This window comes from Triturus cristatus, chromosome 7 (assembly GCF_964204655.1).
Source record: "Triturus cristatus chromosome 7, aTriCri1.1, whole genome shotgun sequence".
Classification (NCBI taxonomy): Eukaryota; Metazoa; Chordata; class Amphibia; order Caudata; family Salamandridae; genus Triturus; species Triturus cristatus.
In genome coordinates this window covers 163792293-163816402 of record NC_140590.1, presented here as the reverse complement: position 1 = coordinate 163816402, position 24110 = coordinate 163792293, and the positions used below count along the sequence as shown (strand labels likewise).

The window sequence follows — 24110 nt, the reverse complement described above, 5'->3', positions numbered from 1 at the left end:
AATCTAGGAAGTCCAGTATTCTAAGCCTCTTAGGCCCGGCGAGACCCCCACAGAGTCTTGGCTCACATTGTATACACTGCGCAGAGTTGTAAAAGATAGTGAATGCCCAACAGTTTTTCATCAGTGACAAACCTGCCTTTCCATTGTTCCAGGGCCTTTGTGCAATTCTGTATCCTTCCAGCAGACTCCATGTCTGCACCTCTGACAAAAAAGTTTCTCACTCTGACTGAAAACCCATACTCCTGCCTTCCCCTTTTTCGGTTTTCTACTGCCTAGCAGTTTGAAACGGAGACCGAATTTTGAGAAGCTATAGGACTACAACCGTGGTGAATCTGCGCACACCTAACATGGCCAGTCCTCTCAGGGCACAGGAATCCCTCTCCGTACTGAACAAGAGGCACACTCAGGTTTTACCTCTTCGACTCGGGTCTTGGGGTTCTGTTTCACTGGCTGAACCGTTCTGCAAATATAGAACTGATAGGTAGCGTTATTGTCCTGACAGATATCGGTTTAGGATGTTACGGAGGGCTGTAAACCCAAATTCCAGTTTGCAGCCCACACTGGTCATTCTGTGACCCTGGGGGTTCCTGGACACCCCTGCATACCCTACAATGACTTGGAGAATAATTATAAATATGACCTGACCAAACAGTTCTGAGCTATCAGTTTTTGAAAGTATGGCACCACCAGAAGCCATTGTTGCGAGTGCCCTCACAATCCATCTCCCAGTCCCTGTCGCGATCATTGGCCCACGGCCGAGGCATCGCACTACACTACCCAGAAGCCCCACGCCCCTTCACACCGGAAACAGGAAAACGTTCTCTGCCCTCCGGAACTACAAAGGTTCGCCGCTCCCACAGGAGGGGGCTTGTCAATCGACGAAGTTCCGGATCCGAGAGCGAGAGCAGTTATACTCGTGAAGCCGCAAACGGCGTCCTGCCCAGAGCGGCGCTTCCTTCGCTTCTTTCCCCCCCCCCCCCCGAGACTGGCCTTCTGGAGGATTGCCATCCACCCGCGAGACTCGGTCGGCGGAAGGTGTTGTCACCGCAGGACGACCGAGTCTCAAGCACGCCATTGACCCCTTGTCCTGGGAAACAGTTGCAGACGCGTTCCCTCCCTCCTCTGAAACCTCGCGTTTCCTACGGTGAAGCAACCGGACGGAAACGGCATCCAGATCTTCCCGAGAGGGCAGTTCCCATAGAGGAGTTTATGTCCCTGTGTGGTGCTGCGCCCTGGGGAATTTGGGGGTTTATTCTTCGATCCTCGTTCCTGCTGATGATCTACCGAGGTTAGTGGCTATCCTAGTTTGCAAGCTGCTGGCGTCGTGACAGTCCCACTGCAAAGACGTGAAAGAACTTGAGTCTTTAAAGGGCCTCAACTCTCAGTGGATGTGCCCACTGCACCCGAACTCCTGACTGAGTGAACTGGACTATGGCATCCTGCACTAAAAATTTGACTTCGGTGGAATGAATATGCTACTTACCAGTATGCATCTGTTCTTGGCATGTAGGGCTGCTGACATTCATATCTGTGCATAGATCGCCGCCTATTGTTGGGTCCGGATGTTTGCACGTTGTTGTCCTGGAAGAGTCTTAGAAGTATCCTGAGATAGGTGACTCCTCCCCTGGACCACAGTGCGCATGGGCATCCTCTCCATCCTCAAAGATTGTTTTTCGCCATTGTGGCAGTGATGGAGTAGATACAGAAAGTGATGACCATGCTATACAGTAATTCTGAGAGCTGCAGCTGCTACAGGCGCCGGGGAGGAGGGTGGGCGATATGAATGTCAGCAGCCCTACATGCCAAGAACAGATGCATACTGGTAAGTAGCATATTCAGTTCGAGGCATGTGGGCTGCTGAATTCATATCTGTGCATAGAATACATAGCAGTACCTCCTATTAGCGGCGGCCACCAGTGCCAGCTGCAGCAGTCTGAAAAAGAGTTTTGAGAACAGCCTGTCCTACAGCTGCCTGCTGTTTTGAGTGTACATCTACACAATAGTGTTTGGTAAATGTATGTATAGTGGACCATGTGGCTGCCCTACATATATCCTGTAAAGGAATGTTTCCCAGGAAAGCCATGGATGCCCCTAACTTACGTGTTGAGTGGGCTCGTGGGGAAATCGTTAACGTGCGTTTAGCCTTTTGATAGCAAATTTGAATACATTTAACGATCCATCTGGCTATACCTGCTTTGGAGATGGCGTTGCCTTTGTGTTGGGGAGAAAAGGCAACGAAGAGTTGTTTTGTCTTCCTAAAGTCTTTAGTTCTGTCTATATAGTACATGAGGGCTCTTTTGACATCTAGTGTATGGAGCATTCTTTCAGCGACAGTTTGTGGATTCTGAAAGAAAACAGGCAGTTCAATAGTTTGATTCATGTGGAACTGCAATATAACTTTAGGCATGAATTTGGGGTTGGTACGTAGTACGACCCTGTTTGCGTGAACCTGTATGAATGGCTCTTGAATGGTTAGTGCCTGGAGTTCACTAACTCTTCTTAACGAAGTGATTGCCACTAGGAAAGCTACTTTCCAGGTGAGGAATTGAATCTCACATGAGTGGAGAGGTTCGAAGGGTGGACCCATCAGTCGGGTGAGGACCAAGTTGAGGTTCCACACCGGTGCTGGTGGGTGTCTTGGGGGAATTACTCGTTTAAGTCCCTCCAAGAAAGCTTTGTTGGCAGGCACTCTGAATAAAGAGAGGTGCTGCCTGTTCTGGAGATAGGCTGCTATTGCTGTCAAATGGATACGTATTGAGGTGTATGCCAGATTGCATCGGTATAGGTGTAAGAGGTAACAGATTATATTTTGAATGGATGCGTCTAGCGGGTTAATGTCATTGTTGTTGCAGTAAATGACAAACCTCTTCCATTTAGCTGCATAGCAAGCTCTGGTAGTGGGTCGCCTGGCTTCCTTAATGATCTCCATACAGTCAGGTGGCAGGTTTAGATAGCCAAACTCAGGAGCCAGATTGCTAGGTTCAGCTGTTGCGGATCTGGGTGCTGAATTTCGCCATGGTTCTGCGTTAAGAGTGCAGGTTTGATCCGCAGCCTTTGATGCGGCACCACGGAAAGTTCTAGAAAGGTGGTGTACCATGGCTGGCGCGCCCATGTGGGAGCAACTAGGATGAGTGTCAGTGAGTGCTGTCGCAGTTTGCGTGCCACCAGCGGTATTAATGGCGCTGGGGGAAAAGCGTCCGCAAATCTGCCGGACCAGTTCATCCATATCGCATTGCCCTGCGACTGTGGATGTGGGAACCTGGCGGCAAAGCTTTGGCATTTTGCGTTTTCGTTTGTGGCGAATAGGTCTATCTCTGGATGACCCCACTGTTGGAAGTATGGTTGGAGTACTGACGGATGTAGCTCCCACTCATGCATCTGGTGGCTGTGTCTGCTGAGCAGATCCGCCATCTGGTTGTCCTTGCCCGGGAGGTGTTCCGCCATGAGGAAGATGTTCCTCTGAATGGCCCACTTCAACATGCTCTGAGCCAGATGAGACAACTGTGGAGAGTGTGTTCCTCCCTGCTTCTGTATGTAGTACATGGCAGTCATGTCCGTCCGGATCAACACGACTTTGTTGCAAAAGTGTACCTTGAATGCTTTCATTGCCAGGAAGATTGCCATCAGTTCCAGAAGGTTGATGTGCATCTTCTTTTGTTGTATTGTCCATAGTCCCTGCACTGTGTAATTGAGTACATGAGCTCCCCATGCCTGGAGAGACGCGTCAGTCGTCAGTATTATTTGTGGAACAGGCTCTTGGAACGGTCGGCCCTTGCAAAGGTTTTGTGGATTCCACCAATGCAGAGAGTTGTATGCCCGACCGCTCACCAACACTAGGTCTTTCAACTGTCCTCGAGTCTGATTCCATTGACGTGCCAAGCACTCCTGAAGCGGGCGCCTATGTAGTCTCGCATGCGGGACTATGAAAATGCAGGAGGCCATCATGGCTATCAACTGCATGAACACTCGCGCAGGAAGGGAGTGTTGAGGTTTGAACTTTGAGATCAGCATTTGCATGCTGTTGATCCTCACTAAATTTGGCTGAGCTGTGGCTGCCAGAGTGTCTATGGTCGCACCTAGGTACTGTTGTACGTGTGCGGGTTGGAGATGTGATTTTGGGTAATTTAGTGAGAATCCCAGACTGTGAAGAAGGTGAATGGTGAGGGACATGTGGCTGGCACATTGTTGGGCTGACCTTGCCTGAACAAGCCAGTCGTCCAGGTAAGGGTAGACGTGGATGTGTTGTCTCCGTAGATGTGCAGCTACTGTAGCCAGGCACTTGGTGAAAACTCTGGGTGCTGTTGTCACACCGAAGGGGAGGACTTTGAATTGGTAGTGCTGCCCCTGAATAGTGAACCTGAGATATTTTCGGTGTGACGGGTGTATGGGTATGTGGAAGTACGCATCTTTGAGGTCTAGTGTGGCTAGGAAGTCTCCCTGCCGGAGCAGCGGGAGAACCTGCTGTAGGGTGAGCATATGGAAGTGCTCTGAGAGAATGTAGTGGTTGAGGGGTCTCAGGTCTAGTATAGGTCTGAGGGACCCGTCCTTCTTCGGTATTAAGAAGTACAGAGAGTACACCCCTATCCCTTGCTGGTGGACGGGCATGACCTCTATTGCGCCTTTTTGCAGCATACTTAGCACTTCCTGCTGTAATAATGCTAAGTGCTCTGAGGACATAGGACGGTGCTTTGGTGGTATTGTGGGTGGAGTGGAGGTTAATTCGAGACAGTAACCGTGTTGGATAACATCCCTGACCCACCTGTCCGTGGTGATGGTATTCCACGTGGACAGGAACCGCTGAGTCTCCCCCCGACAGGTGTTATGTGGTCGGGGGGAAGGGAGAGGGCGTCACTGTTTGTTCTTGGGTGAGGACCTGGTGTTGCCGTAACCGCGTCCTCTGCCCTTGGTGCTGGAGCCACGATATCCACCTCTGGTGTTTTTATCGTAGGTACTCTGTGTGCCCCCTTTATTGTAGGTTTGCTGTGACCCCTGTCCTCTAGCCGCTCCTCTATTTCCGGGGCGACGAAAGGAGCCACTACGAAATGTTTGCGTTTGCAGAGCCCCCATTGACTTTGCAGTGTCGGTGTCTTTTTTGATCTTTTCTAGGGTGGTGTCAACCTCTGGTCCGAATAAGTAGTCGGGGTTGACAGGCTGGTTGAGGATGTTATTTTGAACCTCAGGTTTGAATCCGGAGATTCTTAACCAAGCGTGTCGTCGTAGCAGGACGCTGGTGTTTATTGCCCTCGCAGCTGTGTCGGCGGCATCCAGTGCACACTTAATGGATGCGTTTGTGAGAAGTTGTCCCTCTCTGATGAGGAGCTCTGCTGCCTCTTTGTACTCGTCTGGTAGATGTTGGAGTAGGGACTCCAACGTGTCATAGTGTGAGCGATCGTAGCGAGCCAGGAGCGCCTGTGTATTGGCAATGCGCCAGATGTTTGCTGCTTGGGCTGCAATCCTTTTGCCGGAGGTCTCCAGCACCTTGGACTCCTTGTCCGGGGGAGGAGCATCACCAGTTGTCTGCGAGTGCGCTCATTTGCGAGCGTTAGCAACCACGATGGAGTCTAGAGGTAACTGGCCTCTAATGTACATAGGGTGCCCGGGCGCAGGCTTGTATTTTTTCTCGATCCTGGGGTTTATCACCCTTGCCCTGGTTGTTTCCTTGAAAATGTCCTTTGCTGGCTTGAGGACACCTTTTAACATGGGCAGAGTCTTTACTGTCCTCTCTGAGGAGGCGAAAGTGTCCACCAAGAAATCGTCCTCAATTGTGTCCGAGTGGAGGTGCACTCCATGATTGCCTGCGGCACGTTCAATGAGGGCGTTGAAGGCAGCAGTATCCTCTGTGGGAGATGTCTTTGCACCATAAAGCTGCGTGTCCTGGGTATCTGTAGCGGCACCCGGGTCTGCAGGGTCATCCCAAGCTTGATCTGGGTCCTGCTGCTCCTCAGGATCTATATCCCTGGGATAGGTGGTGTCATCACCCATGTAATCCTCCATTGCGTCCGTGTCGGAGTGCGTCGGAGAGAAGGACTGGGGATCTGGATAGGAGGTGTGGAGGCGTTCATATAGAACTGGTTCCGATTCTGCTGGCAGTTTTTGCTTTAGAGGGATTCTGTAAGAGTCCAAAGCCTGGCCGGAAGTGACCTTCCGCTTTCGGAGCATGAGCCTGCCCGTGTCAGCGTCGATGAATTGGGACGGTGAAGGCCCAGTAGGAGAGTGTGCAGTAGATGGGGACCTTGTCTGGGTGACACGTGTTCGGATCTCGAATAGTTTTGGCGCTGTGGACGGCGGCAGACCAAAAGTGATGTTGGCTGGTGCCGAAGGTGCCTTTGGAGCCTTTTTCGGCTCGGAGCCCGACGTGGCCTGGAGGGCTGCCTGTTCTCTGATACGTTGCAAGGACGCTGCAACTTGTCGGACCGAGAACGCCGAAGGTTCTTTGGTGCCGAGGGGTTCTGTAGAGGTAGGTGTGGACTTCTTCGGAGCCACAGGGTCATCGAGTCGAGGGGAGGTAGTAGCGGTTGACGGCGTCGATGACTGGACCGCAGTCGCTGCCTTCGAAGTGGATTCCGATGGAGCGGCCATTTTAACCTTGGTGGTCGGTGCCTATTGCTTCGGTGCCGGGGGCCGAGGCGCTTTGGTGGTACTGATGGCCTTCCTCTTTGGATCGGTGCCGACATCCGCCGCCGCGAGTTCGGCGCCGAAGTCCCTTTTGGTGCGGTCGGAGCCGATGGTTTTGGCTGGCGTCGAAGGAGTGGAGGTCTTCGAGCCGACCAGTGCCAGTTTCACTTTCGGTTTCTGTTGAACCGGTGCGACGATTGGTTTCGGTTTCGTTGAAGGGAAACCAGTCTTTTTCGGCAATAATTATAGCTCTCGCTGGATGTTCGAGGCCGGGCCAGAGGGCGGGGCCGAAGAACTGCGGGATTGATCTCGGGTAAGGCCCGAAGGCGATCCCTCGACCGGAGCCGTAGACTGACGCACTTTAATAGCCTCCGTTTGGACGGGTAGGCCCTGCTCTTTACCAGAGCTATCTTCTTCGGCCCCGAAGGCCTCATCGTAGTCCCCTACCTCATCGTCGGCTTTTTCCCTGTGAAAAAGCTCTTCATCTGCGTCTTCCGATCGGGAATCGTGTTCGGAAGCGGGGCTGGAGTTTGTTTTCCACGCTTTCAACATCTTCATCCTCGGTGCTGAAGATGTTGGTTGGGGTCGGTGCCGATTGCTGCGCTTCTAATCTCGCAGCTCGTCGATTCCGGAGAGTCTTCTTGGATCTGAATCGGGCACAGGCCATACATTTCGATTCGTCGTGATCCGGAGAGAGGCATTTGTTGCACACCGGGTGGAGGTCGATATGTGGATATTTTGCGTGGCAAACAGGACACCGTTTGAATGGGGTCCTCGATTCCATCGTCGATGTAAGGTCGATGGTCGGATGAAACGGATCCGAAAAAAGTTGTTAAAGTCGCTAAACTAGTAAGTAAGCTGTCGATACCGATCGGGAACAGTACCGACGAAAACTAAAGGCCTTTTGGCCTGAAACTAAATTTTCCTAACTTGAGTCAAGATAAGCACATCCGAACCCAATGGCGGAAAAAAACAATCTGAGGATGGAGAGGATGCCCATGCGCACTGTGGTCCAGGGGAGGAGTCACCTATCTCAGGATACTTCGAAGACTCTTCCAGGACAACAACGTGCAAACATCCAGACCCAACACTAGGCGGCGATCTATGCACAGATATGAATTCAGCAGCCCACATGCCTCGAACTCCTTGTTATAGTTTTATTAGCTGACTTTTAGGCTTACTGGATTCGCTTCAGCGTCTCCAACTGAGTAACACAGCCTTGCACACAGAGTCCCTAGAGTGGAGAGCCACACATCACTGTAAATACATTGTACTCTTTTGTCTAGCATCTCTGTTGCTCTCGCTAGTAAAAAAAAGAGTAAAAAGATCCGATGGCCCTCTGAGTTCTCAGAATACCCGATTTCTTACCCAGGGGATAACAAGGCTCAGCTTTATGGGCAAACTAGCACATAAACGCAATAATTACTTCTGGGTGGTATCTCAGGCCTAGAACCTACCACATACCACCTCAGAGTAAGTCCGGTGGGAAAAGGGACTTGCGTGAAGCCGAGGGGCCCGTGCGAAGCCCGGACGAGGGGCCCGTGCGAAGCCCGGACGAGGGGCCCGTGCTAAGCCCGGACGAGGGGCCCGTGCTAAGCCCGGACGAGGGGCCCGTGCTAAGCCCGGACGAGGGGCCCGTGCTAAGCCCGGACGAGGGGCCCGTGCTAAGCCCGGACCAGGGGCCCGTGCTAAGCCCGGACCAGGGGCCCGTGCTAAGCCCGGACAAGGGGCCCGTGCTAAGCCCGGACAAGGGGCCCGTGCTAAGCCCGGACAAGGGGCCCGTGCTAAGCCCGGACAAGGGGCCCGTGCTAAGCCCGGACAAGGGGCCCGTGCTAAGCCCGGACAAGGGGCCCGTGCTAAGCCCGGACAAGGGGCCCGTGCTAAGCCCGGACAAGGGGCCCGTGCTAAGCCCGGACAAGGGGCCCGTGCTAAGCCCGGACAAGGGGCTCATCTGTAGAGGGGACAAAAGACTCATGTGAAGGTGAGATACGAGCCTCAGTCGAGCAAAAAACTTATAAAGTTGGTACAGGCAGGTACTGCGGTGGCAGCACCAGGGCAGTACTGAAGGCACCACAGGCACGCTGCAGCTAGCAATGACCGATTCTCTCCTAGATGCATCTTCATCTTCGCTTGCCCACATAGTGGGACACCTCGGCTTGTTCCAGGTGCCAGTTAATGGTTGTGCCACCCATGGAACTACACAAGATCCAAGAGGAGTGACTGGGCTAGGTGCTAAGGGAGAGTCGAGGGATGGAACCACTCATGCTTATCACCCCTCATTGAAGGGCTGGATTTCTTAGCACAATGCTCTGCAATCTTTATGTTGCAGCCAGGGATGCCTGTCCTTGTTAGGGGTACCTGGATTATTATAGTATTCATGATTTCAGGTTAACACAATTGTGTTGGGTTTTGGGAGTCTTAATAACTTTTAGGATATATAGGAGTCACAAGACTAAATGGGTATACCCAATATTCAGATTGAATCAATAGTAAGGAGTTCCCAGGGCACAGGGACACCAAAGGTAAATGGTTCCAATAGTTACAACTAGAGCTCAGAAGCCCGTGACTGCCGTGGAACACTGCTACCACTGCCCCCAGCCCCAAAAACAATGTTTCCCCAAGGCTCTAACCAAACTACAGGGCCGTGGGGCACTCACTAGATTATATGGACATGGAGCTTTTCACAATGATATAACAGTGTGAAGATTTCACCGATTTGCAGGGACATAGTGATTTCACAAGCTTATTCGGACATGGGCTTCCCTCAATGGGAAGAAAACAATACAGTCACCAAACGTAGGGCCAGAGAGCTCTCTAATAAGAAAACAAAGGGATAGGGAGACCTTTGAGAAGGAAAAGAGATTGGAGATTTGGAGGGAACCATTTCAACATATATGAACATCGGTTTTAATAAGTAAATACGGACTCACAGGTCTCATTACAAGTGGAGGCCCAGTGCACTATTCATGGCAAGATGATATGGACCCACTCACCTGGGTGTGCCTCTTCTCCCGCTGATGGCTGGAGAGCCTCAGTCCACTCTCACTCTGCTGCCTCTGTAATTTAGGACCTCCCCCAGGCTTCCCGCCTGCCTGTGAGCGAACTGCTGAGTACAGAGATCCTGGCGGAAGGGTCTCCCCACACTCCAATGACAGAGATCTCCGGAAATGCGAGGTCAATGGTGCCGATCGCTCCTTCTGTGTCACACTGGGTGTATTGAGGGCACGCTGGGCACTCTCAGCCAAGGCCAAAGCCATGAGCCGGGCTGGGTTCTTTGGGGGAGGGGGAGGAGGCACATGCCGGAGGATAGAGGCAGGAGTTGGTGACTGTGACTGATGTTGGTCCTGGTTGGTCTCAGGAGCTGCAAGGAAGAAAAAAAAACAACGATTAGGAGAGTAAGAAGTAAGCTGACAGGGAGGGAAACCAGAGGATGTGGTAGAGAAAGGGGATGGGGAAAGAGCACATGCAATGAAAGGCAGGGAATTACTAGCGAGTCCAATGACTTATCAAATAAATGCAGAAAACTCTGAATAAATCAAAGTAACTTTTTAAGACAATCCAAAATGTCTTGCATACGGATATCCACATCGTAAGAACTGTTCTCCAGTATTAAGGGTTTATACCGTACAAGCCCACAGATTCCAAAATGAAATCAGTTTTAGGTGAAGCCGCTCTTGCCCAGAGAGAAATCTGCCACAACCTCATCCACTTTTAGATTCTAATTTATCTCTACAGATATTCCAAAATTCAACAGACTGGCCATACAATGAGCCTGCACTAGTCATCCCATAAGGTTTGTGACATATGTTTTCTGACCTCTAGAACCTCATTCTGGAATCTGCGTTGCATGCCACTCAAACTATTGAAGCTGCAAAGTAACTGCTGCATTTGAGTAACAGATCTCCCTTGCATGCATTATAAGTTCAAATAGTGTGCACAGATTACCAAGTGATAAGGGAAATTATTTAACTGTTAGTGACTACCTTCCTTAGCCATTCACAACCATGCAGAATTCGTTTCATACTCCCATTTGTACAAGGCCGAACCAGAGGCTGAGGGTGCACTGCTCAAATGCCAATAACACACTAAGAATCTGCTTTGAACCCTTTTCTAATAACACCATTTCTAAATTGTACCCATGTCTTTTGGACACAGCCAACTCTATGAGCATGTGAAAGCCAGTCATGACTACTAACTATTAGGACTATCCATCCCTCTCCTCAAGGCCTGGAGGGATACTCGATTCTATGGAATTTGCATTCTATGGACCCTTTGAAGACAACAAGTCTTCCCATTAAAGCATATCAATCAGCTATTCCTAGTGGGCTTTGCTCACAGGCCAGAGTTGAAAAGGTGAATCCGTTTCCAATTCCATTCTTTTCATCCCCGGATTTAGAGACTTCCTTACCCCTTATTGACAAGGCAGTGCCCTACTCTAGGGTAGGAGATCACCTGTCTTCCAGACATGGGGTCACCTATAGAGGCATGAGCTAGCAACAAAGAGTGGGAAGACCCAATTACGGCAATGTCCCACAGTGTGGAGAAGATGTATTCCAATGGAACATCAAGGTAAAAAAAAGATTTTAGAAGCATCATCCTCCACTTGTATACAGAAGGGATTTCTCAAATAGGGCAGGGAGATACAACCACAAACATCAGGGTGGGGAGAGTGGCTGTGTTGGACTAGGGTGGACGACCAAACAGGAAAGATGGCGTGCAGTCATGTGGTGTATCTTTTACTGTTTCTACCCTGGCATCAGGTGGCTCCTTCTCGTCCCGGTCTCTAGACTTTAGCTCAGGTATGAGTTAGCATAATTCAATGAGTCCTCCTCCCTATGGCAAGCTCTACTCACTGCTCATCAGAGGCACCAGCAGGCAAGGATGATGTAAGAGTACACAGTTCCCTCTAATCTCTGCCAGGGTGCAGATAACGATGAAACAATAAGGACACAGGAAGTTTAACAATGAGGGAGGCTTACTTTTTGAAGGCCCTGCTGTGCTGCTGGTGTGGTCAGCTGACTGCCCCTTCATCTCGCCCAGTGAGAGCTTGCGGTGGATTTCCTGCTGACAGCTTTCACTCAGCTGGATATCACAGGATTTGAGGAGCATGGAGATCATCTGAGGAGGAGACTGGGGAGGCTGGTGTCCACGGGAGGAACTGCCAATAGTGCTAGACCCCTGCCCATCGCCAGCCTTGCTGCCTAACATCTCCAAGACCTTGGCAGGAATGGTGATACTGATGGGTTCAGAAATATCCATGGGGGGCGAACGGCTGCCACGAGGAGACAGGGCACGTGCCACCTTCCGAGAGAAAGAGAATGACTTTGGCAGTCGCTCACGCAGCGGGCTTGTGACCTCCGACCCTTGAACGGGTGCGCTCTTGGGAGGGTTTCCCAGCAGAGTCTGGCAGTTCTCATCCAGAGTCTTTCGCACAGAGGGTGGCTTCCTTCCAAAGAGAGACTCTGGTGACGAGTCTGAATCCTCAACCAATGAGCGGCGTGGTGGGCTGCACTGAAAGGACAGTGGGTCAAAGTCAAGGCTACCCGCCTCCAAGAAAGGTGGGCTGAAGTCCATCTCATCATCATCCATCCACATGGAGGTCCTGCGGCTGAAATCTGGCACTGTGTAGACACTGTCTCTGCCCTCAGACTCCAGGCTCTCACATGAACGGCACGACTTAATTCCAGGCAACATATTTGGGTCCGCTGACAAAGGAAACGCATCACTGCTGGAGCGTGGCCGGCGCAGACGATGCAATTTGTGGAGGCCTGAGAATGAGAGAGAGAGATGGATTAGAAAAGCTGGGCAAAGAAAAGGACAATGCCTTGTAGTGCAAGAAGAAAGAAAGAAGTAAATAGAAACAAAAGATTATAAATATATTATGTATGCATATACAGAGAGAGAAAGATACTGCAAAGTTGGAAAAGAGCGAAGGTTAAACAACTGAGAGGAAGAAGGGGAATAAACGCACAAGTTACTACTTGTGTAACGATATATCTGTAAGAGACATTAGTTAGTGATAGATTCCTTACCTTAGAATAATCCCCAGGCGTCAGACTGGATCCGGAAAGGTTTCTGCTTAGCAGTACCCCTGTGCGCCAGTAGGTGGCGTCGTGCGGCTCCGCGTTCCGTCAGTGGCGTTGTACGCACCGGAATGACATCACGGAGACTACTTAGGCACCACCCATGCGCGCGGACGTCAGTTCTGTACACGACTTTCTGCACCGAAACGCAGAGCTATGCAAGACACTGACCATAGGTGCATAAAACTAGGGCCCTAAAGGGTTGACCTTAACCCTAGTAATCAGTCCGCAGAACGGAGAGGATGGGTGGGGCGGTAAGGAATCCATCACTAACTAATGTCTCTTACAGATATATCGTTACACAAGTAGTAACTTGTGCATCTGAAAGAGACACGTTAGTGATATATCCCTTACCTTAGAATAGATACCCCAGCAATACCAACCCCGGTGGTGGGTCTACGAAAAAGATTACACCAAAAAGTAATGGAGCACAGAATGGCCAAAGAAGCCGTCTCTCTGGACCCGACTGTCAAGGCAGTAGTGCTTGGTAAACGTGTGCAGCGAGGCCCACGTAGCTGCCTGACAAATGTCCTGCAAGGGAACACCGCGTCCCAAGGCAGTAGTGGCTGCAGTTGCCCTGGCCGAATGGGCACGCAGCCCCACAGAAGGCTCCTTTTTGGCCAAGGAGTAACATGCTTTGATGCACAAAACAACCCATCGGGAAATGGTTTGTATGTGCACCGCCCGACCTTTGGCGCCCACGTAACCAACAAAGAGTTGATCATCCACCCGGAACTGTTGTGTACGCTGCAGATAGAAAGCAAGCGCACGTTTTGGGTCCAGACGGTGGAACCGCTCCTCTTCCCTGGAAGGATGCGGAAAGAAGGTGGGCAAAGTGATGGTCTGCCCGATGAGAAAGGGCGTAACAACCATTGGCAAGAAAGGACGGGTCCTTAAAACCACCTTGTCCGGATGAACAGAAAGGAAAGGAGGTTTGGAAGAAAGAGCCTGGAGCTCACTCACTCTTCTGGCAGAGGTGATAGCAACCAGGAAAGCAGTCTTGAGAGTAAGAAGACGCAAAGGACAGTTATGAAGAGGCTCAAAGGTAGCGCACATCAGAAAAGTCAAGACAATATTCAAGTCCCACTGAGGCATTATGAAAGGCACGGGAGGAAACGTGTGTGTAATGCCTTTGAGGAAACGGTTAACAACCGGGGACTTCAAAAGAGAAGGCTGATCAGGAAGCCTTAGGAAGGCGGAAACGGCAGAAAGATAAGGATAAGTTACTTACCTGTAATCCTAGTTCTCCTCCAGGGGTATACTCAAAGTCATAAGCACTGAATTATCTCCGCCCATGGGCGGAAACCCGGAGCATATACAAAAAAACATATATATGTAGTAGAAAAGGAGTACATAGTACGAGATAAATATACACATATACATGTATAACAAAAATTATGCAGCCCTAAACATACTAATAGGCAAAGAAGCCAGAATTACATGTATTTCTCTAGTATGAAAATAACCCATAAACATCTAATGTAAGAGAAGGACATGTACAGTAATAGCATTCCGCAAAAAACCTTTTATTTTCATCAAAGAAAACAGGTAATGGCAGGCAATTAGCCTATAGAAGGCTGCATAAATCAATAACATCCCTGTACAGAAAAGGAAACTGGCACCTCGCCTTTAAGGCCTCAGAGACCCTGAGCACTTTGCCTTTAAGGCCTCCAGGAGACCCTGCTCCCATCATGCACCACAGGTGACAGTTAGATCAGTTCTTTTGTACGGTATAAGAAACCTGTAGGAACCTGCATCAAAGGTGCAAGAAGAACAAGTAAACTGCTAATGCTCATCTGGGGAGGCGGGAGGGTTGCTTATGACTTTGATGAGTATACCCCTGGAAGAGAACTAGGATTACAGGTAAGTAACTTATCCTTCTCTTCCAGGGGATACTCATCAATAGTCATAAGCACTGAATAGAGTAGCAAGCCCATACCCACTTCCGAGCAAAAAACAGCGAACTTAATAGACGTACACATGTTAAACAGTATTAGCAAACAAGTTTCTCAGTGAGGCTTGCCCAACTTGAGCGTCTGCCTGCGTCTCAGCATCTAAACAGTAATGGCGAGTAAAGGTATAAACTGATCGCCATGTAGCTGCTTTACAAATTTCTGCCATGGGGACATTCCTCAGGAGAGCCGTGGTAGAAGCTTTTCCCCTAGTGGAATGGGCCTTAGGGTTCCCGGAAGGGATTTGTTGGCCAATTGGTATGACAGAAGAATACAAGAAACTATCCATCTAGAGATGGATCTTTTGGAAGCTGCAGAACCTGTGTTAACAGGACCATAGATAATAAACAAACGTTCTGATTTTCTCAGTGTCTTTGTTCTGTCCAAATAAAACTTAAGAACCCTCTTGAGATCTAGGAAATGGAGAGATCTTTCTGGAGGATTCGGAAAAAAGGTAGGTAAAGTCACAGTCTGGTTAATGTGAAAGTCCAAGACTACTTTAGGCAAAAACCTAGGATGTGTTCTGAGAACTACTCTGTTAGGGTGGAACACAGTATAAGGTTCCTTACAGCAAAGAGCCTGGATCTCACTCACCCTGCGAGCAGATGTAATGGCTACAAGGAACGCGACTTTCCATGTTAAATGCTGTAAGGAAGCTTTATGAATTGGCTCGAAAGGAGCCCCCATCAACTTTGTCAACACAATGTTAAGCTGCCATGGAGGAGAGGGAGACCTGACTGGTGGGTAGACCTTTTTCAAGCCCTCAAGAAAATCCTTTACCGCCGGGATTCTAAACAAAGAAGTCTGGTTGGGGGACTTCCTATAGGCTGTGATTGCTGCAAGGTGGATTTTGATAGAAGTGAACTGAAGACCAGATCTAGCCAAATGCAGCAAGTAGGGTAAAATCACCTGTTTCTGACCCCGGATGGGACCATGTCCATTGTCCACACACCATAGGAAAAACCGCTTACACTTGAAGGCATACGATTTCCTCATGGAAGGTCTTTTCGCTTCTTTGAGAATAGCCATACAGTCTGGATTCAATTGTAGGTGTCCATATTGGATGACTTCCGGAGCCATGCTGTCAACCGGTGGGAAGACAGGTTGAGGTGGAATACTCTCCCTGCCTGTTTGGATAGGAGATCCTGGCGGCATGGCAACCTCTTGTGTGGCACTTCTGATAGTTTGAAGGAGATCCGGAAACCACCACTGGCGAGGCCACTCCGGAGCTATTAGGATCATCCTGGAGTTGGTCCTGTACAACTTGTTGATTACCACTGGTATCAACGGGATCGGTGGAAAAGCGTACAGCAAGCTCTGAGACCATTCCATCAAAAGGGCATTCCCTTGAGATCCTTGCTGGGGAAACCTGGATGCGAAGACGGGGCATTTTGCGTTTACCGCGTCTGCAAATAGGTCGATGTCTGGCGTTCCCCATTCTCGAAAGATGCTGTGAGCGACTTCGTTGTTGAGAACCCTAATCGTGGACTTCGATGAAGTCTCTGCTGAGAAAGTCCGCCTGGGAGTTGAGAGAGCCCGGTAGATGAACGGCTACTATTGACAGGTCACTTGCTAGAAGCCAGTTCCTTTTGGTCTGAGACTCTATGGAGAGTGTTCTTGATCGGGTACCTCCCTGTTTATTCAAATAATACATAGTCGTTGTATTGTCCATTTGTATTAGAATGGAGCGGGACTTGAACGACGAAAACAGGGACTTGAGAGCTAGATGTACGGCTCTCAACTCTAACAGGTTGATGTGGTAGCTCTGCTCGGAGTCGGACCATAGACCTTATACTTGCAGAGAGCCCATATGAGCACCCCAACCCTGGAGAGAAGCGTCTGTGACTAAAGTCTGGGTTGGAGGGTCTTGGTGGAAAGGGACTCCCTTCATCAGGTGCGATCGCTTCATCCACCACCAGATGGAGTCCTTGGCAGATTGATGGAGAATTACCTGATCCTCCCAGCATCCTGATACTTGCATCCACTGGTCCTCCAAACATTGTTGTAGTGGACGCATGGGTAATTGTGCGTTTGGCACTATAAAGGTGCATGACGCCATTGATCCCAGTAGTGATGATATCTGTCGAACTGTCGAGAGATGCGTGTGAAGAAGGGTCAGGCATTTTCCTTGGATTGATGACAACCTCTCCTCCGAAGAACACACGCTTGCTTTTTCGGTGTCCAGGAAGGAGCCTAGGTAATGGATCTTTTGCGTTGGATTTAGTATGGATTTCTTGAAATTGACGTGAAGGCAAGTTGTGGAGCAGCTGAAGGCTGAAGGCTGAGTTGGAGATGAGCTCTTCAGGAGCCAGTCGTCCAAGTAAGGATATATAAATATTTTCAGTTTGCGGAGGAAGGCGACAACCACAGCCATACATTTGGAGAATGTTCAAGGAGCTGATTTGAGCCCGAACGGGAGAACTGAATACTGGTAAAGTTGAAAAGACACTCGAAATCGTAGAAATTTGCGATGCTTCTTCGATATTGGTACATGGAAGTATGCGTCCTGTAGATCGAGGGAGCACATCCAATCGCCTTGATGAAGCTGTGGGAAAATTTGATGGAGTGCTAACATTCGAAATTTCTCTCTGCGAATGTATTTGTTCAACAGTCTCAAGTCCAGTAAACGCCTGTATTCTGTGGTGGGGCCTCCTTTTTGCACAAGGAAGAAACGAGAGTAGAGTCCTTGATTTCTTTGAGGAGTGGGAACTTTCTCTATAGCTCCTTTGCTTAATAAGGTGTTTACCTCCTTTTGTAACAACCGTTGGTCGCGGTGAGAAATGCCTCGGAGACATAGATGGAGGAGGAGTCTTGAACTTGAGAAGATGGCCATTTTGAACAATGTTGATGACCCATTTGTCTTTTGTTATACGTTTCCACTCCTCCAGATGTAAAGAAACGCTTCCTCCCACCGGAGTGGACAACAGCTTTGGAGGAAGACACACCTCATTGCTTCTGTGGCTGTTTTGGTGCCGCTGACTGCTGTTTGTTGCCGCCTCTGCCACGTCCCGGTCTACGTTGTTGGAACTGGGACCTTTGTTGCGTTTGACCCTGGTTCTGCGATGACCAGTTAGTGGATTGACCTCGCTGTTGAAAAGAGCGTTTGTCATAGGGATGAAAGAGAGGACGAAATTGCGCTTCTTTTCAAGGCCTACAGCCTTGACAGTTTCCAACTCAGTTTTCATTTTTGCCATTTCGTCGTCCGCATGTGACCCAAACAACGATGATCCATTAAAGGGCAGATTAACGATCTTTCTTTGAGCATCGGGTTTGAGACCCGCGAGACGAAGCCATGCTGATCTTCGTGAACAAATGCCATGAACATATCCATGAGCTGCCAAATCAGCCGCTGCACTAATGATCTGGTCAGCAACCAGGCCACCTTCTTGCACAATCTCTAGGAAATCCTTTTGAACTTCGTTGGGTAATTTTTCTGTGAATCTTGTTAAAGAGTCCGATAAAGATCGGTCATATCGCCCTAGTAGTGCAGCTGCACTAGCCCCTCTCATCACAGATCCTGACGTACTGCACATTCTCCGTCCCAAAGAATCCATGTTTTTGCTGTCCTTCTCTGGAGGAGCAGATGACCTAGAAGTATTGGAATGGGGGAACAACCTTTACAACGCAACTTTTACAACGCACTACCTTTACAACGCATTTTTTACAACGCATAATCCATTACAACGCATGACATTACAACGCATACCATTACAACGCATTTTTAAAAACTACCTTTACAACGCATTCCATTACAACGCATACTACCATTACAACGCATACCATTACAACGCATAATATTACACTTCACTATCCAACACTTACCCTACTGTTGCACCCCCTGGAGTTAGAATAGTAATTTTTACCCCTATACTATCCAACACTTACCCTACTGATGCACCCCCTGGAGTTAGAATAGTAATTTTTACCCCTATACTATCCAACACTTACCCTACTGATGCACCCCCTGGAGTTAGAATAGTAATTTTTACCCCTATACTATCCAACACTTACCCTACTGATGCACCCCCTGGAGTTAGAATAGTAATTTTTACCCCTATACTATCCAACACTTACCCTACTGATGCACCCCCTGGAGTTAGAATAGTAATTTTTACCCCTATACTATCCAACACTTACCCTACTGTTGCACCCCCTGGAGTTAGAATAGTAATTTTTACCCCTATACTATCCAACACTTACCCTACTGATGCACCCCCTGGAGTTAGAATAGTAATTTTTACCACTACACTATCCAACACTTACCCTACTGATGCACCCCCTGGAGTTAGAATAGTAATTTTTACCACTACACTATCCAACACTTACCCTACTGTTGCACCCCCTGGAGTTAGAATAGTAATTTTTACCCCTATACTATCCACAGTTACCCTACTGATGCACCCCCTGGAGTTAGAATAGTAATTTTTACCCCTATACTATCCAACACTTACCCTACTGTTGCACCCCCTGGAGTTAGAATAGTAATTTTTACCCCTATACTATCTAATACTTACCTTAAATGTAATTTAATATAATGCGTTGTAATGGTATGCGTTGTAAAGGTAGTATGCGTTGTAATGGCAATGCGTTGTAAAGGTATTTTTTAAAAATGCGTTGTAGTGTCATGCGTTGTAATGTCATGCGTTGTAATGGATTATGCGTTGTAAAAAATGCGTTGTAAGTGCATGCGTTGTAAAAGTGTGCTTTGTAACATCATACATCCATTGGAATGTGCTTTCCTGGCAGCGGTGACTATAAGGGAATCCGGTGGAGGGTCAGACCGCAGAAACAAGGGATCTTTATCTGGGGCTTTGTATTTCTTTGAAATTCTTGAGGGACCCGAGCCCACTGTGGCAGGTGTCAAAAAAGTCTTCATTGCAGGCTCCAACAATCCTGGCACCAAAGGCAGCAGAGGCTTTGCCGCAGCCCGATGATGTAAAGTTTCAAATATAATGGGTGTAGTAACCTGAGGTACAGACATGGCTATGTTGAACTTGTTGGCACCTCTACAGAGCACCTCGTTGAATGTCCCAATATCATCCACAGGGAAACCCTGGATGGTGGAGTTGAAGATATAGTAGGAGAATAGTCTCTATACAATGACCTTGTTGATGCTGTCATTGTAAGAGACCTCGGTCTCCTTCTTGGCGTATGTGAACAGCAGGACCTTGAGCGCTCTTTTGAGCGTGAGCGCCGTCTTATTGGAGATCTGGAACGCCTCGGGGACCTACTAGCAGGAGGTCTTGAGCATCCCATGGTAAGAGGTCTCTCATTAAGTTTGGGTTGGATCTTCCAGTGTCTAATGTCCTCCAACCATCTGAGTGACATGTTGATAGGAGGTGATTTGCTCACCGGAGAGCCCTCCGGTGTAACTTGAATGATATTTATACCTGGCGAAGAAGTCTCCCTCGACGTGGAGAGCCATGATCTAGACGTTGGTCTTCCTACGCCTTCTGCAGGGATAACTTGCCTGTCCCTCGACGTCGAACCAGAATGAGCCACCATCGACGACGACCGTGGAGGTGACACTCTGGACGGCGGAGAGCTATGGGGCAAAGTCCTCGACGTCGACTGCTGGTGATCATGCGGTATTCTCGACGTCGACTCTGCCCTCGACGTAGACCTGACAGGTCTGAGAGGGTGATCTGGAGTGTCTCAACGCTGACCTCTGCATTGACGTCGATGGGTGCCTCAACGTCGACTGTGGTTTATCATGCTTCGAGCCCAAAGCATGTCTCGACGTCGACCTACTTCTCGACGGCGATCCTGTCCTCGACGTCGAGCTCACTTGCTTTGCAGGTCTCGACGTCGATTTACGTCAATGGTGATCTGGTGTTTGACGTCTATCTCATTTGCGTTGACCTCGCTTGAGTCGTAGGTCTCGACGTCGACTTACTTAGACGGCGACCTAGTCTTCGACGTCGACCTCAGTTGTTTAGTCAGTCTCGACGTCGACATGCTGTGATGTTATTTCTTACTTCTAGCTTCTGGTGATGCAGATCTTCGCCGTTTTCTCGGAGAGGAGGGTCCTCCAGATGAATGAAGACTTTCTGGGCCACTTTTATGATATTTTCCTCTCTCCAGCAAACCTAGAAGCCTGATCTTCTCTCTGCCTTTCAATGTTCTTCTTGAAAGATGAAGACAGTGGTAGCATGTCTCTGTGTTGTGAGAAGAAGGTAGACACACAACGCAGACCGATTGAGGATCAGATTTGGACATCATCTTCCCACAGGAAGGACATTTATAAAATAAAGGTGGCATATCTGACTAAAAAGAATGACCAATTAGTCAGAAAAAGACTGATCAATACCACCAGTATCAAGACATATCGAAAAGAGTAGTTAGAATATAATTTCGGACTAGAAAAAGTCAAAATAAGTTAAGCTCAAGCTCCAGGTTCCTCTCAGAAGGAGCCGGAAAAAAAAAAACTGACCTGTGACCTGTGGTGCATGATGGGAGCAGGGTCTCCTGGAGGCCTTAAAGGCAAAGTGCTCAGGGTGTCTGAGGCCTTAAAGGTGAGGTGCCAGTTTCCTTTTCTGTACAGGGATGTTATTGATTTATGCAGCCTTCTATAGGCTAATTGCCGGCCATTAACGGTTTTCTTTGATGAAAATAAAAGTTTTTTTGCGGAATGCTATTACTGTACATGTCCTTCTCTTACATTAGATGTTTATGGGTTATTTTCATACTAGAGAAATATATGCAAATCTGGCTACTTAGCCTATTGGGTATGTTTAGGGCTGCATCATTTTTATGTTATACATGTATATGTGTATATTTATCTCGTACTATGTACTCCTTTTCTACTACATACAAATATATATGTATTTTTGTATATGCTCCGGGTTCCCGCACATGGGCGGAGATAATTCAGTGCTTATGACTTTGATGAGTATACCCCTGGAAGAGAACCTTTGATAGTGCCCAGAGCAGAGCCTTGCTGGGCCAAAGACAGAAGAACCTCAGAAAGAGTAGCCGAAAGGGGGTCTATAGCTTTCGCTGTGCACCATGCCACAAATTTGTTCCTGCGGCGGGCATATACAGTTTTAGTGGAGGGACGCCTGGCTGCCAGAATGACATCACAGACTTCAGAAGAAAGATTGAAAGGTGTCAATTGTCGCCGCTCAATCACCATGCATGGAGGTGGAGACTGGACAGGCTCGGGTGGGGGACCGTCCCCTGCTGCTGCGACAGAAGATCCTCCCGAAGAGGCAGACGGATCGGGGGATCGATGCTCCTACTGTGTAGCTCGGGATACCACACTCTGAGCCCAGTCCGGAGCCACAAGAATGACTTGGGCCCGGTCGCGCCTGATCTTCTTCAGCACTCTGGGCAGAAGTGGTATAGGCAGAAAGGCGTACAACAGACCGCAGCTCCACTCGTGACGAAAAGCGTCTCCGAGCGAGTGCCGCCGTGAAAATTCCAACGCGCAGAACTGATGACTTTGCGCGTTCTCTTTGGTGGTGAATAGATCTAACCAAGGCTCTACCCACTGCTGAAAGAGACCGTGCGCCACGTCCTAGTGCAGACACCATTCGTGATCCATCATGCACCGGCAGCTGAGTTCGTCCGCCTTTGCGTTCAGAGAACCTGCCAGGTGTTGAACCACCAAGGTAATGCCGTGATATTCCAGCCATGTCCAGAGGTGCAGAGCCTCCTGACATAAGGTCCACGACCCCACCCCGCCCTGTTTGTTGCAATACTACATGGCGGTGGTGTTGTCCGTGAACACCTGCACTACACTTCCCCAGACAGAGGGAAGGAATGCCTTCAGTGCAAGCCGGATCGCCCGCAGCTCCAGGAGGTTGATATGGAGCCGGGACTCCACCGGAGACCAGAGGCCTCTGATCTCCGCCTCTCCCATGTGGCCACCCCATCCCAGGAGGGACTCAGTCACCACTGTGTGCTCCGGTTGGGGAAGGGAGAGGGATCTGCCACTGACCCAATCGCGGTCTGTGAGCCACCACTGCAACTGTCGTGCAGCGCCCTCCGAGATCTGGACGTGACCGGACAGGTCGCCCTGATGCTGTGCCCACCGGAACTTCAGGTCCCACTGCAGAGCCCGCATATGCCATCTGGCATGCGTCACCAGCAGGATGCAGGAGGTCATCAGGCCCAGCAGCCTGAGGGTCATCCTGACCGAAATCCGGGATAGAGGCTGAAAGATCGGAATCATAGCCTGAATATTCCAGACTCGCTGCTCGGGAGGATAAACCCGAAAACGTCGAATCCAGAACCGCCATGATGAAAGGGAGCTTCTGAGAGGGCTCAGGTGCGACTTCGGCACATTGATGGAGAACCCCAGCAAATGCAGGAGTTCGGCCGTAGCCTGGAGGTGGGAGACGACAGCTGGGGGCAAGCACGCCCTCAACAGCCAGTCGTCGAGGTAGGGGAAGACTGACACCCCGGACCTGCGCGGATGAGCTGCGACCACCGCCATCACTTTCATGAAAACCCGAGGGGCGCTGGTAAGGCCGAAGGGGAGCAAGGTAAACTGAAAATGCTCCTGGCCCACCATAAATCGCAGGTAACACCGGAGGGCCGGCAGGACAGGGATGTGAAAATAAGTGTCCTGCAAGTCCAACGCTACCATCCAGTCTCCAGGGCAGTCAGGACCTGAGCCAGAGTGAGCATCTTGAACTTCTCCTTCCGGAGGAAGCGATTGACGTTCGAGGTCCAAGGTGGGGCGCAAGCCCCCCTTGTCCTTCTTGGGGAGCAGAAAGTAGTGGGAATAACAACCACGTCCTACTTCTGGCCCAGGAACGCGCTTGATGGCCCCCTTGGCCAGGAGGACCGAGACTTCCTGACTGAGAAGGGCCAAATGATCCCCCGACATGCGGTGGTACCGAGGCAGCATGGCTGGAGGGGAGGACAGAAAGGGGAGCGAGTAACATTGGCAGATTATCTGCAGCACACACTTGTCTGACGTGATCTCACGCCGGAGGTGGAGGTGAACCCTGCCACCCACTGGCGTGGGGTGCCCCCTGAAGCTCGGATTAGGAAAGTTTTGAGGCGGAAGCAGCGGGGCTGGAAGTGGATTGACCCACACGCAGGTTACCAGACCCGCCACTGCGGAACCCATGCCCGCGGCCTCGCTGAGGTTGGTTCTGCACAGGCTTGCTGGAAGAGCGCGCCTGGGTACCCCTTCCCTGGCCACGAAAGGAACAAAACCCTGTTGTGGCAGGGTTTTTCGAGGAAAAACCCAAAGACTTGGCCATGGCACAAGAGTCTTTAAAGCGCTCCAGGGCATTGTCAGCCTTATCACCAAAGAGGCAGGAGCCATCGAAGGGCATGTCCATGAGCGAGCTCTGGACATCGGGTGAGAACCCAGTGAGAATCAGCGGTGTCCAAACCACACCTGATGGCAAACTTCGCCGCATCCTTGCCCTCCGCAATCGCTTGGACAAAGGACAGCCAGGACCTACTCAGAGCACTGAGGCAAAACCTCCGCCACCGAATC

General features: G+C 49.8%; 1 protein-coding gene and 1 long non-coding RNA gene across 6 annotated transcripts in view; one reads left to right on the top strand and one right to left on the bottom strand.

The window, feature by feature from the left end:
• ARHGAP33 (Rho GTPase activating protein 33) overlaps positions 1 to 24110 on the bottom strand; it is a 472696-nt gene that overhangs the window by 18109 nt on the left and 430477 nt on the right. For all 5 annotated transcript variants that reach the window (XM_085615935.1, XM_085615936.1, XM_085615934.1 and 2 more), the window contains 2 exons: positions 11595 to 12383; positions 9609 to 9976 (listed from right to left, as the gene is read on the bottom strand). In XM_085615935.1, coding sequence (XP_085472061.1) covers positions 9609 to 9976; positions 11595 to 12383 — 1157 coding nt within the window. The remainder of the gene's footprint in view (positions 1 to 9608; positions 9977 to 11594; positions 12384 to 24110) is intronic.
• The window catches only part of LOC146809124 (uncharacterized), a 340848-nt gene that overhangs the window by 129490 nt on the left and 187248 nt on the right, over positions 1 to 24110 (top strand). The gene's annotated exons all lie outside the window — the stretch shown is intronic.